The 16,185-nt window shown below is 55.8% G+C and overlaps 1 protein-coding gene and 3 long non-coding RNA genes across 14 annotated transcripts; 2 read left to right on the forward strand and 2 right to left on the reverse strand.

Moving 5' to 3' along the window:
- Positions 1-1,914: 1,914 nt before the first annotated feature.
- phaf1 (phagosome assembly factor 1) lies at positions 1,915-9,444 on the reverse strand. 10 transcript variants are annotated; one of them, XM_057052536.1, is made up of 20 exons: positions 9,190-9,444; positions 8,623-8,765; positions 8,453-8,535; positions 8,104-8,187; positions 7,996-8,039; positions 7,214-7,293; positions 6,617-6,711; positions 6,417-6,481; positions 4,695-4,807; positions 4,438-4,571; positions 4,277-4,360; positions 4,127-4,209; positions 3,936-3,979; positions 3,769-3,821; positions 3,328-3,386; positions 3,177-3,249; positions 2,616-3,073; positions 2,534-2,566; positions 2,422-2,501; positions 1,915-2,252 (listed from the first exon to the last, which is right to left on the reverse strand). In XM_057052536.1, the coding sequence occupies exons 2-17, from the start codon at positions 8,684-8,686 to the stop codon at positions 3,005-3,007; spliced, it is 1,227 nt and encodes a 408-aa protein (XP_056908516.1). In that variant the 5' UTR covers positions 8,687-8,765; positions 9,190-9,444; the 3' UTR covers positions 1,915-2,252; positions 2,422-2,501; positions 2,534-2,566; positions 2,616-3,004. The 10 variants fall into 10 exon arrangements, with proteins under 10 accessions (XP_056908516.1, XP_056908519.1, XP_056908517.1 ...); XM_057052539.1 differs by having other exon boundaries at positions 1,915-2,214; positions 2,420-2,549; positions 2,666-3,073; positions 3,769-3,818; XM_057052537.1 differs by lacking the exon at positions 2,534-2,566 and having other exon boundaries at positions 2,422-2,533; positions 2,666-3,073.
- LOC130536528 (uncharacterized) lies at positions 3,326-3,732 on the forward strand. Its single transcript, XR_008953395.1, has 3 exons — positions 3,326-3,444; positions 3,486-3,562; positions 3,603-3,732. It is a non-coding gene; the product is annotated as an uncharacterized LOC130536528 (long non-coding RNA).
- A 2,573-nt stretch (positions 9,445-12,017) lies between the features above and the next one.
- LOC130536712 (uncharacterized) lies at positions 12,018-15,325 on the forward strand. 2 transcript variants are annotated; one of them, XR_008953444.1, is made up of 5 exons: positions 12,018-12,241; positions 13,522-13,589; positions 13,660-13,737; positions 15,028-15,076; positions 15,156-15,325. It is a non-coding gene; the product is annotated as an uncharacterized LOC130536712 (long non-coding RNA). The 2 variants fall into 2 exon arrangements; XR_008953445.1 differs by lacking the exon at positions 12,018-12,241 and adding an exon at positions 12,566-12,646.
- LOC130536714 (uncharacterized) lies at positions 15,311-16,185 on the reverse strand. Its single transcript, XR_008953449.1, has 2 exons — positions 16,052-16,185; positions 15,311-15,626 (listed from the first exon to the last, which is right to left on the reverse strand). It is a non-coding gene; the product is annotated as an uncharacterized LOC130536714 (long non-coding RNA).

The raw sequence follows: 16,185 nt of genomic DNA on the forward strand, positions 1-16,185 counted from the left end.
TGTCCCCCTGGTTCCCCTGGTCACCTGTTTCACCTGTCCCCCTGGTCACCTGTCCCCCTGTTTCCCTGTTCCCCCTGGTCACCTGTCCCCCTGGTCACCTGTCCCCCTGGTTCCCCTGGTCACCTGTTTCACCTGTCCCCCTGGTCACCTGTTTCACACCTGTCCCCCTGGTCACCTGTCCCCCTGGTCACCTGTCCCCCTGGTCACCTGTCCCCCTGGTCACTTGTTTCCCCTGGTCACCTGTTTCCCCTGGTCACCTGTCCCCCTGGTCACCTGTTTCCCCTGGTCACCTGTCCCCCTGGTCACCTGTCCCCCTGTTCCCCTGGTCACCTGTCCCCCTGGTCACCTGTTTCACCTGTCCCCCTGGTCACCTGTCCCCCTGGTCACCTGTCCCCCTGGTCACCTGTCCCCCTGGTCACTTGTTTCCCCTGGTCACCTGTTTCCCCTGGTCACCTGTCCCCCTGGTCACCTGTCCCCCTGGTCACCTGTCCCCCTGGTCACCTGTTTCCCTGTTCCCCCTGGTCACCTGTCCCCCTGGTCACTTGTTCCCCTGGTCACCTGTCCCCCTGGTCACTTGTTTCCCCCTGGTCACCTGTTTCACCTGTCCCCCTGGTCACCTGTTTCACCTGTCCCCCTGGTCACCTGTCCCCCTGGTCACCTGTCCCCCTGGTCACCTGTTCCCCCTGGTCACCTGTCCCCCTGGTCACCTGTTTCCCCTGGTCACCTGTTTCCCCTGGTCACCTGTTCCCCCTGGTCACCTGTCCCCCTGGTCACCTGTCCCCCTGTTTCCCCTGGTCACCTGTCCCCCTGGTCACCTGTTTCCCCTGGTCACTGTCCCCCGGTCACCTGTTTCCCCTGGTCACCTGTCCCCCTGGTCACCTGTTTCCCTGGTCACCTGTCCCCCTGGTCACCTGTCCCCCTGTTTCCCCTGGTCACCTGTCCCCCTGGTCACCTGTTTCCCCTGGTCACCTGTTTCCCCCTGGTCACCTGTTTCCCCTGGTCACCTGTCCCCCTGGTCACCTGTCCCCCTGTTTCCCCTGGTCACCTGTCCCCCTGGTTTCCCCCCCCCCCCCCCCCCCCCCCCCCCCCCCCCCCCACCCCCTGTTTCCCCTGGTCACCTGTGTCCCCTGGTCACCTGTCCCCCTGGTCACCTGTTTCCCCCTGGTCACCTGTCCCCCTGGTCACCTGTTCCCCCTGGTCACCTGTTCCCCCTGGTCCACCTGTCCCCCTGGTCACCTGTCCCCCTGGTCACCTGTTTTCCCCTGGTCCACCTGTCCCCCTGGTCACCTTTTCCCCTGGCACCTGTCCCTGTCACCTGTCCCCCTGTTCCCCCTGGTCACCTGTCCCCCTGGTCACCTGTCCCCCTGGTCACCTGTTCCCCCTGGTCACCTGTTTCCCCTGGTCACCTGTCCCCCTGGTCACCTGTTTCCCCCTGGTCACCTGTCCCCCTGGTCACCTGTCCCCCTGTTTCCCCTGGTCACCTGTCCCCCTGGTCACCTGTCCCCCTGGTCACCTGTTCCCCTGGTCACCTGTTCCCCTGGTCACCTGTCCCCCTGGTCACCTGTTCCCCTGGTCACCTGTTTCCCCTGGTCACCTGTCCCCCTGGTCACCTGTTTCCCCTGTTCCCCTGGTCACCTGTTTCCCCTGTTCCCCTGGTCACCTGTCCCCCTGGTCACCTGTCCCCCTGGTCACCTGTTTCCCCTGGTCACCTGTCCCCCTGGTCACCTGTTCCCCTGGTCACCTGTTTCCCCTGGTCACCAGTCCCCCTGGTCACCTGTTCCCCTGGTCACCTGTCCCCCTGGTCACCTGTTCCCCTGGTCACCTGTCCCCCTGGTCACCTGTTCCCCTGGTCACCTGTTTCCCCTCCACAGGTGGAACCACAAAGAACCGAGGGATCTTGAAATGGACGCGAGCATCTTTTAAAATCATCAGTTTATTCAAACGTTAGAAATATTCCTACATTTGGAAGGAGATGCAGATAATCGGACCGTTGACCTTTGACCTCCAGGTCAACGCACAATAATTAACGGAACTCCAACCCTCAGCAGGCAGAAAGGTCACGGAGGTCAGCAGACGGGCGGCACCAGTCGGACCTCCTGGTGGTTCTGGAGGACATGAAGACGGACCCACGACTGACAGGCTGCTGGCTCAGCCAGCAAGCAGGACACACACACACACCGCACGCACAGACACACACACACACACACACACTCACTCACGCTCACACACACACACACTCACACACACTCTCACTCACACACGCACTCACAGAGACACACTCACACACGCACGCACGCACACACCCACACACACCACACACACACACACAGACCCACTCACACAACACACACACTCACACAGACACACACACACTCACCACACACTCACACAGACACAGACACACACACACCACACACACACACCACACACACACACACTGTGTTGTCTCCAACAGCTTTATTGTAGCACAGTTCCATGTAGGACCTGGTGTTGGGAGGAACCTTCGGCGGGAGGAACCCTCGGCGGGAGGAACCTTCGGCGGGAGGAACCTTCGGCGGGAGGAACCCTCGGCGGGAGGAACCCGCGGGGAGGAGGAACCCGCGGCGGGAGGAAACCGCGGCGGGAGGAACCCTCGGCGGGAGGAACCTTCGGCGGGAGGAGGAACCTGCGGCGGAGCCGCTCTGCTGCCTGTTGCAGGTCTTGGCAAACTGGTTTGGATGTTGAACTGGTTCTGCTGGGTTGGCAGTGAGCATCTTCAGACTGGGTCAGGGTACAAGGTATCCCATAATGAGGCGGAGGCTGGTGTCATGGACACCCTCCCCATTGCTGCCTGGTCAGAACCCAGAACTGGGGATGGTTTAGTCTTGGTGGTTCTGGACTGAACGGGTCGGGTCTGTTTGGTTGATGTACCGGCTCTGTTGATGCGGTCCGCTGATGCAGGACTGGCCCAGTATGGGACCTGGTTCTGGAGAGTCTCTGACTGGGACCAACACTGGGACTGAGGTCAGGCCTGAGCGGGGGTCCGTGGGGCACCATAGAGGCTCACTGACGCGATGTGGTTATTCTGCATCACCTGAGGACGTGCAAACAGAACCATGAACGGTCCGGGTCCGGGTCCGGGTCCGGGCCCGGGTCAAGCAAGCGCCTCCCAGCAGGTCTGGACCACACGGGCTCACCTCAAAGATCATCCGCTGCAGGCCGAAGCAGAAGGTGGATCCGAAGGGGTTGGTGTTGTTGGCAGAGGAGGACCTGTCCAGCACAAGCACTTAGACAGGTGCATGGTGTCGATATACAGGTGTCAAGATACAGGTGAAAGAGCTGCGTCACCTGTGGAGCACCACCGGCTTCTCCATCGGGTGGCCCAACAGCTCCTGGAACTGGTCCCACTGCCCACGGAGGTGGCACACAGGTGGTACAGGGGTGGGACACAGAGGTGGGACACAGGTGGTGGGACACAGAGGTGGGACACAGGTGGTGGGACACAGAGGTGGGACACAGGTGGTGGGACACAGAGGTGGGACATAGAGGTGGTACAGGGGTGGGTCACAGAGGTGGGACACAGGTGGTGGGTCACAGGGGCGACACACAGAGGTGACACACAGAGGTGGGACAGGGGTCAAACCAACTTGCTATGTTATTCTGGTCTGTTTCTGCTGACTCATGGTCGCTGCAGCATGACTCAGCAGGCTCCTTCTCTACATGGCTCCTCCCACACACACCTGACTGGGGCAGGTGACTCTAAACTAAGCCCCTCCCCCAGGGACTCACCTTGCTGTAGGTGGTTAAGATGCACTCTTCCATTTGGGAGTCAGATCCTTCTGCTGAGCACACAGAGCCATTAACCTCTGGTCACATGACCACTCTGGTCACATGACCACTCTGGTCACATGACCACTCTGGTCACATGACCACTCTGGTCACATGACCACACTCACCCTTTTTGATGATGAGCGGAATCTTGAAGTCACATCGATGATATCTGAGACAAGAAGAAGACACAATGAATGAAGGTGTGGAGCAGGAACCTGAAGCAGGAACCTGAGCAGGAACCTGAGCAGGAACCTGAGCAGGAACCTGAGCTCTTAAAGCTGAGGACCAGCAGACACGAGTCCACTCAGATACTCACATGTTAAAGTTGTAATGTCCTGGGAAGTTGGTGTGGAGGACAAACTTCTTGACCAGGTGACTTGTGGAGTCAAACAGGATGTCCTGGAACAGAAACAGATGTGGGACAGGTGTGAAGGCAGAGTCACCTCTGGAGAGCTGCTGCACCTACCACTCCCAGGGTGAAGTAGTTGAAGAAATAGTCGTTACACTTGGAAGAGACCTGCTTGTGAGGTGACGGAGAGTGGATCTTCATCTGGAACGAGGACGACCAATGTAAATATCCTCAATCACCCAGAGGTTCTGGCTCGGACCCTGGTTAGTGCCACCAACCTTGTCTTCAGACTTGTAGAAGACTTTATGAGGGGAGCCCAGCGCTCCCAGAACATCCTGGCAGGAATCTCCAAAGAAGATGTTCCTCTCCAGCGACCTGACCTTGGTGTCGGCGATGACGCCGGGGCTGCAGGCTGCAAAACAGAACCAGGTCTGAGGTTCTTCTGGAGGTCTGCCAGGCTGCCAGACTACACCAGGTGACCTTTGACCTTCAGCCGTTTGGGTAAAGGGTCCAAACTGAAGGTGTTACTGAGTACCTGCAGTCAGGAGCCGGAGCCGGAGCCCCAGAGGGCCCGAAGGGTCTCGCAGGACATCCACACCCTCGGCGTAGATGTTACCAAGGAAACAAGGCAACGGCATCAGTGGAGCCCTGCAGAGAGAAGAGGGCGTCATGTTCTCGTCTCAGAACTCCCAGGAGACCCCCCCAGGAACCCTCTCAAGAGGACCTGGGGGACGAACACATCAGGTCACCGTCTGTAGAAACGTCCCGAAACCATCAGTAAGGTTCCTGGACTCGAGCACACAACAGGGAGAACCTTGACCCACACGTGGAGACAACTGGGAAGGACCTGGACCACTGCTGGGATCGGACCTCCTACCATTCTCGGAGGTGGAACCTTTCAGAAGGTGTGGAACCTTTAATGAGGCCTGGAGCCTTTTAGAAGGTGTGGAACCTTTAATGAGGCCTGGAACCTTTCAGAAGGTCTAACAAAGGTGCGAGTGTCCATCTGGGGGTACTTCAGTGCAGCAACCAACTGGACCACGGGTGGACTCCAGAGGGACCACGGGTGGACTCCAGAGGGACCACGGGTGGACTCCAGAGGGACCACGGGTGGACTCCAGGGGGACCACGGGTGGACTCCAACTGGACCACGGGTGGACTCCAGAGGGACCACGGGTGGACTCCAGAGGGACCACGGGTGGACTCCAACTGGACCACGGGTGGACTCCAGATGGACCACGGGTGGACTCCAACTGGACCACGGGTGGACTCCAACTGGACCACGGGTGGACTCCAGAGGGACCACGGGTGGACTCCACTGGACCACGGGTGGACTCCAGAGGGACCACGGGTGGACTCCAACTGGACCACGGGTGGACTCCAACTGGACCACGGGTGGACTCCAACGGACCACGGGTGGACTCCAACTGGACCACGGGTGGACTCAGGGGGACCACGGGGGGACTCCAACTGGACCACGGGTGGACTCCAGAGGGACCACGGGTGGACTCCAACTGGACCACGGGTGGACTCCAGATGGACCACGGCTGGACTCAGGGGGACCACGGGTGGACTCCAACTGGACCACGGGTGGACTCCAGATGGACCACGGTGGACTCCAGAGGGACCACGGGTGTGACTCCAACTGGACCACGGGTGGACTCCAGACGGACCACGGGTGGACTCCAACTGGACCACGGGTGGACTCCAGACGGACCACGGGTGGACTCCAGACGGACCACGGGTGGACTCCAGAGGGACCACGGGTGGACTCCAACTGGACCACGGGGGACTCCAGAGGGACCACGGGTGGACTCCAGAGGGACCACGGGTGGACTCCAGACGGACCACGGGTGGACTCCAGAGGGACCACGGGTGGACTCCAGAGGGACCACGGGTGGACTCCAGAGGGACCACGGGTGGACTCCAACTGGACCACGGGTGGACTCCAGACGGACCACGGGTGGACTCCAGAGGGACCACGGTGGACTCCAACTGGACCACGGGTGGACTCCAACTGGACCACGGGTGGACTCCAACTGGACCACGGGTGGACTGGACTCCAGACGGACCAAGGGTGGACTCCAGAGGGACCACGGGGGACTCCAGACAAGGAGCAGAACCTGGGTGCTGAGAGCCGATTGGGCAGAACCTCTTTTCTGCTTCAGCATCAGAACAGGTGACTAACGGAGGAGGAGGACGGTTCTGGAAGCCTCAGCGATGCTAAAGCTAAAGTCTTTGGTTCCGGTCTCATCACCTGGTCTCCTGCAGGTTGTTGCCAGAGTAGATGTGCATCCTCTTGACCATGGCGCCATGTGGGATCTGTTGGGGGGCCACAGGGTTAGCATCTCACGTTAGCATCTCACGTTAGCATCAGTCCAACGAGCTCGTGATATGATGGAGCCTCAACTGTCAGAACTGTCAGAACCAACCCTCCAACCAGCAGAACCTCCTCACCTCATATTTGGGAGCTTCGTTCCACGAGTCCAGTTGAAAGGAGAAAGAAAGTCCACGGAAGTTGAGATGGAACAACTGTTCTGCAGGGACGTAAACTGTGGGGACAGAGAGACGGGTCAGGGTCGGGGGACAGAGAGACGGGTCAGGTCGGGGGACAGAGAGACGGGTCAGGGGTCGGGGGACAGAGAGACGGGTCGGGGGACAGAGACGGGTCAGGGGTCGGGGGACAGAGAGACGGGTCAGGGGTCGGGGGACAGAGAGACGGTCGGGGACAGAGAGACGGGTCAGGGGTCGGGGGACAGAGACGGGTCGGGGGACAGGGGACAGAGAGACGGGTCGGGGGACAGAGAGACGGGTCAGGTCAGGGGACAGAGAGACGGGTCAGGGGACAGAGAGACGGGTCAGGGGTCGGGGGACAGAGAGACGGGTCAGGGGTCGGGGGACAGAGAGACGGGTCGGGGGACAGAGAGACGGGTCAGGTCGGGGGACAGAGACGGGTCGGGGGACAGGGGACAGAGAGACGGGTCAGGGGACAGAGAGACGGGTCAGGGTCAGGGGACAGAGACGGGTCAGGGGACAGAGAGACGGGTCAGGCACCTCCTGGGTGTGTGGCTCCAAACGACTGGTCGATCTGTTCTATCGTCGGCACAACGGCCTGAGAGTTGAAATGGACCCCACTGAAAGAGAGACAGGACAGTTATAACAGGGGCCCCGTAATAGACCAGTTATAACAGGGGCCCCGTAATAGACCAGTGTTATAACAGGGGCCCGTAATAGACCAGTTATAACAGGGGCCCCTAATAGCCAGTTTATAACAGGGGCCCCTAATAGACCAGTTATAACAGGGGCCCCTAATAGACCAGTTATAACAGGGGCCCCGTAATAGACCAGAGTTATAACAGGGGCCCCTAATAGACCAGTTATAACAGGGGCCCCTAATAGACCAGTTATAACAGGGGCCCCTAATAGACCAGTTATAACAGGGGCCCCTAATAGACCAGTTATAACAGGGGCCCGTAATAGACCAGAGTTATAACAGGGGCCCCTAATAGACCAGTTATAACAGGGGCCCCGTAATAGACCAGTGTTATAACAGGGGCCCCGTAATAGACCAGTGTTATAACAGGCCCCGTAATAGACCAGTGTTATAACAGGGGCCCGTAATAGACCAGTGTTATAACAGGGGCCCGTAATAGACCAGTGTTATAACAGGGGCCCCGTAATAGACCAGTGTTATACAGGGGCCCCGTAATAGACCAGTGTTATAACAGGGGCCCCGTAATAGACCAGTGTTATAACAGGGGCCCGTAATAGACCAGTTATAACATGGTCTCCCAAAGGTCCTGTCAGACCGCTGGAGGCACCAAGGTGCTACTCACCAGTACTTCAGCTTGACTTTGCTCAGGTCGTACACTTCAACCACCTGTGGAAAGACACCGCGTTAGCGCCCGTGAGCGTTAGCATTAGCTCACACACCTCAAAATTACCTTCAGCCTCTGGTTGGTAGCATCAAATAGCAGTTTGATGCCATCCTGAGTCAGGTTCAGTATGAGGTCGTGGCTGAGGGGCATCTGGGAGGGGCAAAACCAGGGGAGACGTCTGAGGCTTATATTTAAATAAACACGAAGCCAGACAAGTCGTTCTGGGAGTATCAACAACAATAACATAATAATAATAATGAACCGCTGTGAACCGTTATTTCAAACCCGGATTGGCGCCACCTGGTGGCCAGACCTGCTTACGTCATCAGCTTTTTCGGTTGAGAATTCTAAAGTCCAACATGAAGAGTTGAGCAGCCACGAATGTACAGGAGAGAAGATCAAAGGCCGCAGTTACCTGTTCGCTGTAAAGCACCTGGACGTTCTTGATGATGCGACAGTGCTTCTGCAGGATGGAGATGGCCTGGGCCAGAGGCATCCCTGGACCGGGAGAGGCGCGTGAGACCAGCACCACCACCACAACAACAACACAACAACACAGCGCAGAATGACGTCCCGCTAACCCACCGAGGGCGAATTCCCAGTGCTCATTTCCTAGCGATCTTTCAGGCACCACCTCCAGATCCAGCATTGGCGGGTAGTGGGGGATCCGGTCTCCGCACAGCAAGGGGGCTTCTGGGTCCCTTTGTCAGATCAGAGTCGGTCTCTGCCTGCGTCGGCGAGTAAAGCAGAGAATGTAGAAAATGCTGCTAAAACTGAGGATATGTCCCAGGACCAGGACCAGGACGGGAGCAGCTCGGGGAGCGGGTCCAATGTTCCCAACTGGCTGGATTTAAAATCTCTCTTTAAAAAAGAGACCAAGTTTGGGCTGCTGCAGCTAATCCCGATGATCAACAAGGCAAAATGAACATGAAAGCCAGACACACGGAGATCTTTTCTCCAAACGGGATTATTTTCAAGGTTATTTATGAGCTCGACGATAGCGCCGATTCCTGGTCACCGTTAGCCGACAAGCTAGCTCCCTCTGAGCGACCCCGAGGGTTAAATGTACAGACAAATGATGCGTAAGAAGGTAAAAACGTATGTTTGTGACGACTAAGATGAGCCGTTCATTAACAAAGAGAGGCGGCTAACCTGGATGCTATTTCTGCTCTTTTTTCGAGTAAGCGACGCTTTGGCGCTCGTGAATCCGCTGCTACGGCCCAAATTCCGCCCTGACGCGGCGAGAAGTTCCGCTAATAAGTTTAAAATCTGCTACAGATCCTGTTTCTCAGCGCGGGCGGCAGGAGAAGATAAGCAGAACCAGTATCAGAACAACTTAAGCGATCAACAACAGTCGGTCCAATCAGCTGATTACAGCTTCCGGTTGGAGACGCATGTTCCTGTTGACTTCATGACGTCACAGTCAGGTGACCTCGACACCCGGAAGACAGATAAACGCAACATCTTCTTTATTATCTTTATTCTTCTTCATTTATCTTTTATTTGTAGAAGTGAAATGTCCTGATTTTCAAAACTCGACTCCAACTCGACGTGTTTATTAATACGCCATTTTTAGATGTGTGTGTGTGTATATATATATATATATTATATATCTAGATATATATACATCCTCTTGTATATTCCAAATCCTGTTCTATTTGATTTTATCTTATTTTTCTCTGAGTGCTCTTGCTGCTGTTGTTGCACTGTAAATTTCCCCATGTGGGACAATAAAGGATCTGAATCTGAATCTGAATCTGAATATATATAGATGTTCCAGCTGCCTGGATGGTGACCAGGTCAGGGGTAGAAGTCAACTGGTGTCCTCCCTCCTGCCACCCACCCAAAGCCTGGGAGATGGAGAAGGAGCGAAAGCTGGACTCAGTCCACTGGTCACACTGGTCATCGTCTAGAGCTCTCAGTGGTGACGACATAGCACCGCAGACCCTCCATCACCCTGTGGATCAGCCGGGACAGGGTTCAGCATATTAACCCCTAACCCAGGGTGCTACATCCAGCTCCCCATAATCTAGAACAGAACCCGGCAGATTGTAAAGTCTTAGAAGGAAACTGTTGAAGAACGGGTTCCTGTAAGGGGGTGTCATGACCCAGGAGTCGTGGGTTCATCCTTGACCTTGAGAATCCGTCACAGCTGCTACAGGAGCTGTAAAAAGGCCTCGGCCCCATGAGGTCCATGTTTCCAGGCTGTAGGAAGAAAAAACGATCTTATTAGCGTAACTACCTGGTGCTCCTAAGCAGAGTTCTGGCTGTGCTGCACTGAACCTCTTCAGGGAGCCAATATTTTCAAAGCTGATTGGAGCATGTTGAGGGCAGCAGAAGATGGCGTCTCCTCTTCAGCTGGTGGTGGCAGTAAACATGATCCATGGATTAATGTGCAGACCTCAGAGCGCTTCTCTACCAGCAGGGTCCCAGCAGACTCCTCCAGGTACCCAGCAACCATCCTGGTCACTCTGGACCCAGCAACCATCCTGGCCCGTTTAGGGTGTTGGAGGTGGGCTCAGTATGGATGGAAGTATGGAGAGTATCACTTTGGAGAGGCTCAAGCCTGTTTCATCTGTTGCCAGGCAACGGCACCCAGATCCATTTGTGGACCCACCCCAAAAGAGGAAAATGAAGGTGCTCAGGTCCATGTGGCACATGAGCCTGAGAGGTGGTTGAATGGTAATAAAATCTTCTTAATAATGCTCATGATTAAAAATAATAATATTAATAATTAATTCCTGATGGAATTAAAAAGAAACACGGATTTAAAAGGGGCAGAATATTGCAGCAGCAGTTCATTCATTCATCTGATGGCTCCTTCACGCTCACAGAGGAACATCCAGGGATGGTGTGAACGGCCACAGGTGCCCCCCAGCATGGCTTGACCCCCCAATAGTGGGTCTGCTCCATGTTTATCCCTGGTCAATAATCCACCCTGGATCTTAAATCTCCTGTTTAAATTCATTTCCTGGGTGAAATTCCAGGGTGGAGCTGTCTGGCTTTTCTTTGTTTCTGATTAAAATAATTTGTTCCGTTCCAATAAAATAATTTGTTCCGTTCCACCTCCTCCTCCCCCCCTTCTTCCTTCTTCCCTCCCTCCACCAACCCACCAACTTCTCCACCAGACTTACCAACTTCTCCACCAGACCACCCACGTCTCCACCAGACCCACCAACTTCTCCACCAGACCCACCAATTTCTCCACCAGACCCACCAACTTCTCCACCAGACTTACCAACTTCTCCACCAGACCCCCAACGTCTCCACCAGACCCACCAACTTCTCCACCAGACCCCAACTTCTCCACCAGACTTACCAACTTCTCCACCAGACCCACCAACGTCTCCACCAGACTTACCAACTTCTCCACCAGACCCACCAACGTCTCCACCAGACCCACCAACTTCTCCACCAGACCCACCAATTTCTCCACCAGACCACCAACTTCTCCACCAGACCCACCAACTTCTCCACCAGACCCACCAACGTCTCCACCAGACCCACCAACTTCTCCACCAGACCCACCAATTTCTCCACCAGACCCACCAACGTCTCCACCAGACCCACCAACTTCTCCACCAGACCCACCAACGTCTCCACCAGACCCACCAACTTCTCCACCAGACCCACCAACGTCTCCACCAGACCCACCAACTTCTCCACCAGACCCACCAACTTCTCCACCAGACCCACCAACGTCTCCACCAGACCCACCAACTTCTCCACCAGACCCACCAACTTCTCCACCAGACCCACCAACGTCTCCACCAGACCCACCAACTTCTCCACCAGACCCACCAACGTCTCCACCAGACCCACCAACGTCTCCACCAGACCCACCAACTTCTCCACCAGATCTACCAACTTGTCCACCAGACCCACCAACTTCTCCACCAGAACCCACCAACGTCTCCACCAGACCCACCAACTTCTCCACCAGACCCACCGTCTCCACCAGACCCACCAACGTCTCCACCAGACCCACCAACTTCTCACCACCAGACCCACCAACGTCTCCACCAGACCCACCAACTTCTCCACCAGACCCCCCAACGTCTCCACCAGACCCACCAACGTCTCCACCAGACCCACCAACTGAACCTACCAAACGACCGTCCTGAATATCTCCTGCTTCTCTGGTCCAACTCTGGTTCCCAGTGGAGGAGAAGTCCAGGAACAATGGTTCTGCTGATTAACAACGGTGCTGATGCTAATAGAATTAATAGAATTCTAGTTTTAGAGTTGGAACATAACGAACTTGAAGAACAAACCCAGAGAGACGATGATACTCAGACATTCGTTCCTACACAGGACACACCTCAGTTTAACCCTCCTGAATAAACATCATGTTTAAATCTTTAATTTATGATCACGTTCATCAAAGTACACACACACACACACACACACAGACACACACACACAACACACACCAACACAGACACCCCACCGCACCCAGCACACACACACCACACACACACACCACAGACAGACAGACACACACACACCACAACACACACAGACAGACACACACACACACACAGACACACACAGACGCACACCCCACACACACGGTGCTACAGGAGCGTATAAAGGCAGGTGGAGACAGGTGAGCTGAGAGCAGCTACTGAAGGTGAGTTCACATGGATCAGCTGACACTGATCACCTGATTCATCTGTCCGTCTACTTCCTGTCCCTTCCTGCCCCTGTCCCTCCCTGTTCCTGTCCCTCCTTGTCCCTTCCCGTCTACTTCCTGTCCCTGTCCCTGTTCCTTCCTGTCCCTCCCTGTTCCTGTCCCTCCCTGTACCTGTCCCTGTCCCTCCCTGTTCCTCTCCCTTCCTGTACCTGTCCCCCCCTGTCCCTGTCCCTTCCTGTCCCTGCCCTCCCTGTCCCTTCCTGTCCCTATTCCTTCCTGTCCCTGTCCCCCCCTGTCCCTGTCCCTCCCTGTCCCTTCCCGTCTACTTCCTGCCCCTGTCCCTCCCTGTCCCTGTCCCCCTGTCCCTGTCCCTTCCTGTCCCTGCCCTCCCTGTCCCCCCCTGTCCCTTCCTGTCCCTGTCCCTTCCTGCCCCTGTCGCTCCCTGTTCCTGTCCCTCCCTGTCCCTTCCCGTCTACTTCCTGCCCCTGTCCCTCCCTGTCCCTGTCCCCCCCTGTCCCTGTCCCTTCCTGTCCCTTCCTGTCCCTGTCCCTTCCTGCCCCTGTCCCTCCCTGTTCCTGTCCCTCCCTGTCCCTTCCCGTCTACTTCCTGTTCCTGTCCCTGTCCCTCCCTGTTCCTGTCCCTCCTGTCCCTGTTCCTTCCTGTCCCTCCCTGTCCCTTCCTGTTCCTGTCCCTCCCTGTTCCTGTCCCTCCCTGTTCCTGTCCCTCCCTGTCCCTGTTCCTTCCTGTCCCTCCCTGTCCCTTCCCGTCTACTTCCTGCCCCTGTCCCTTCCTGCCCCTGTCCCTCCCTGTCCCTGTCCCCCCCTGTCCCTGCCCTCCCTGTCCCCCAGAACCATGAAGCTCGTCATCGTCCTCCTCCTGCTGACTGCTGTCTGTCAGACGTCCAGTCTGCCTCTGGGTAAAGAAAGAAGATTCAGAGGGATTCAAACGTGCCAGAAGAAAATCTCACCTTTGAATCTGTTGTGCAGATGAAGCTGAAGTCGGAGATCTTCATGATGTTGAGGGGACAAATGTCCACACAGTGTGACCTGGAGGAGAGCCCAGCGGTAAGGCTTTGTCCTGTCTGGTTCTCCTGTCAATATCTTTAGACCCTGGACCAGGGTGGACCACAGATGAGGGATCCGTCTCTCAGGACTGGACAGACATGCGATCAGGGTCAGGGTCAGGGTCAGGGTCAGGGTCAGGGTCATGGTCAGGGTTATGGATAGGGTTGGGGTTAGGGTTGGACTACAACAGGGTTATTGTAATGGAGGACATCAACGCATGGGCTGATCTTTCTGCTTTGGGACAGGAAGTTCCTAATTTTAGGGCCATGCAGGGTGATCTGACCCTAACCCCTCACCCTGTCCCTCACCCTGACCCCTCACCCTAACCCCTCACCCGACCCCTCACCCTCACCCTCACCCTAACCCCTCACCCTAACCCCTCACCCTCACCCTGACCCCTCACCCTAACCCCTCACCCTGACCCCTCACCCTGACCCCTCACCCTAACCCCTCCCCCTAACCCCTCACCCTGACCCCTCACCCTGACCCCTCACCCTCACCCTCACCCTAACCCCTCACCCTGACCCCTCACCCTAACCCCTCACCCTGACCCCTCACCCTCACTCTAACCCCTAACCCCTCACCCTACCAACCCCTCACCCTCACCCTAACCCCTCACCCTAACCCCTCACCCTCACTCTAACCCCTAACCCCTCACCCTGACCCCTCACCCTAACCCCTCACCCTAACCCCTCACCCTGACCCCTCACCCTAACCCCTCACCCTCACTCTAACCCCTCACCCTGACCCCTCACCCTAACCCCTCACCCTGACCCCTCACCCTCACCCTAACCCCTCACCCTCACTCTAACCCCTCACCCTGACCCCTCACCCTAACCCCTCACTCTACCCCTCACTCACCCGACCCCTCACCCTAACCCCTCACCAACCCCTCACCCTGACCCCTCACCCTCACCCTAACCCCTCACCCTCACTCTAACCCCTCACCCTGACCCCTCACCCTCACCCTCACCCTGACCCCTCACCCTGACCCCTCACCCTAAGGAGACACGATCAATGTGGAGTTAAAGACAGATCCTGATGGAACGAGGTTCCTCCTGAGGCCAGGCCAAGGCTCCACCCCTAGACATGTTTGGGTGTTTCCACTGTGAGAACTGTTCTGATCCAGGCCCGGAGGTCTCTGAGGCAGGTCTGGTGTTTCAGGAGCTGGTGCAGCTGGTCTGGCTCCACTTGTGTGTGTGTGTGTGTGCACGTGTGTGTGGGACATTGTGAAGACCTGGAACCATCAGTAGAAAAGAAATAACCACAAAGGGAATCCTTCTTTTCCAGGGTTTCTCTCTCGTCCTGGTTGAAGATGTTTCTCCTAAAGGTTCCTCAGGTTCAGTTCTTATCTTCAGTTCTCTTAAATCACATTTGACTGCGATCAAAGTAACGTTGCTGCATCATGTGATCAACAGCTGGGTTGTCATGACGACAGAGGACACCACAGAGTAAAGCAGTCACCCACCTTCATCATCTTCATCATCAGCAGCAGCAGGTTCCACAGAGCTTCAGATTCCCTGTTGTTTCCATGGTGATCATGGCGCCGATGTTTGAGTGACGGCTACAAATAAAGAGTTGCAACGCTTGACGGCGTCTTTATTCAGGTTCTCTCAACGTTTCCTCATGTTCACAGCGTGTTTCTGTGTTGGGGCGTGAGAACGATGGATGTTCTTGATGAACCCAAGCTGATCTAGTCCTCACGGGTCTACAGGCAGGGAGAGGCTGAATGGACCAGGAACCAGCACCTGTGGGCCCGTGGGAGGAGACCACCAGCCCGTTTGACCTGGTGATCCTTGTAGATCCCAGTGACATCACTCCCAGGAGGCTCCCAGGAGGTCCTGGTCAGTCTGTGGTGGGGTTAAAGGTCACAGCACCACCAAACATCCCTGAGTGGAGGAAGCAGAATAAAAACATGTCTAAAATGTCTAAAATGTGCCGTTATGGCCTCATAGTTGGAGAATAAATGTGCAAGTAAAGAATCAAGATCAAAAGTATCCACATGGGCGTCCATTTACTCATCTATCTATCTATCTATCTATCTATCTATCTATCTATCATCTATCTATCTATCTATCTATCTATCTATCTATCCATCTATCTATCTATCTATCTATCTATCTATCTATCTATCTGTCTATCTATCTATCTATCTGTCTATCTATCTATCTATCCATCATCTATCCATCCATCCCTATCTATCTATCTATCTATCTATCTATCTATCTATCTATCTATCTATCTATCTATCGTCTGACTCACACACACACACACACACACACACACACGCACACACACACTTATGGCTAATGACCATATAAAAGGACCCTAAAACAGGGGATGCTAGCTAGCCCGACAGCGGAGACCAGCGGTGTCTGGGGGGGGGTCTGAGGACAGTCCTGTCCCGCCCCGCAGGAAGACGCAGCCGGCGCCGCCTCCTGCCCCTCC

This window comes from Takifugu flavidus, chromosome 13 (assembly GCF_003711565.1).
Source record: "Takifugu flavidus isolate HTHZ2018 chromosome 13, ASM371156v2, whole genome shotgun sequence".
Taxonomy (NCBI): Eukaryota; Metazoa; Chordata; class Actinopteri; order Tetraodontiformes; family Tetraodontidae; genus Takifugu; species Takifugu flavidus.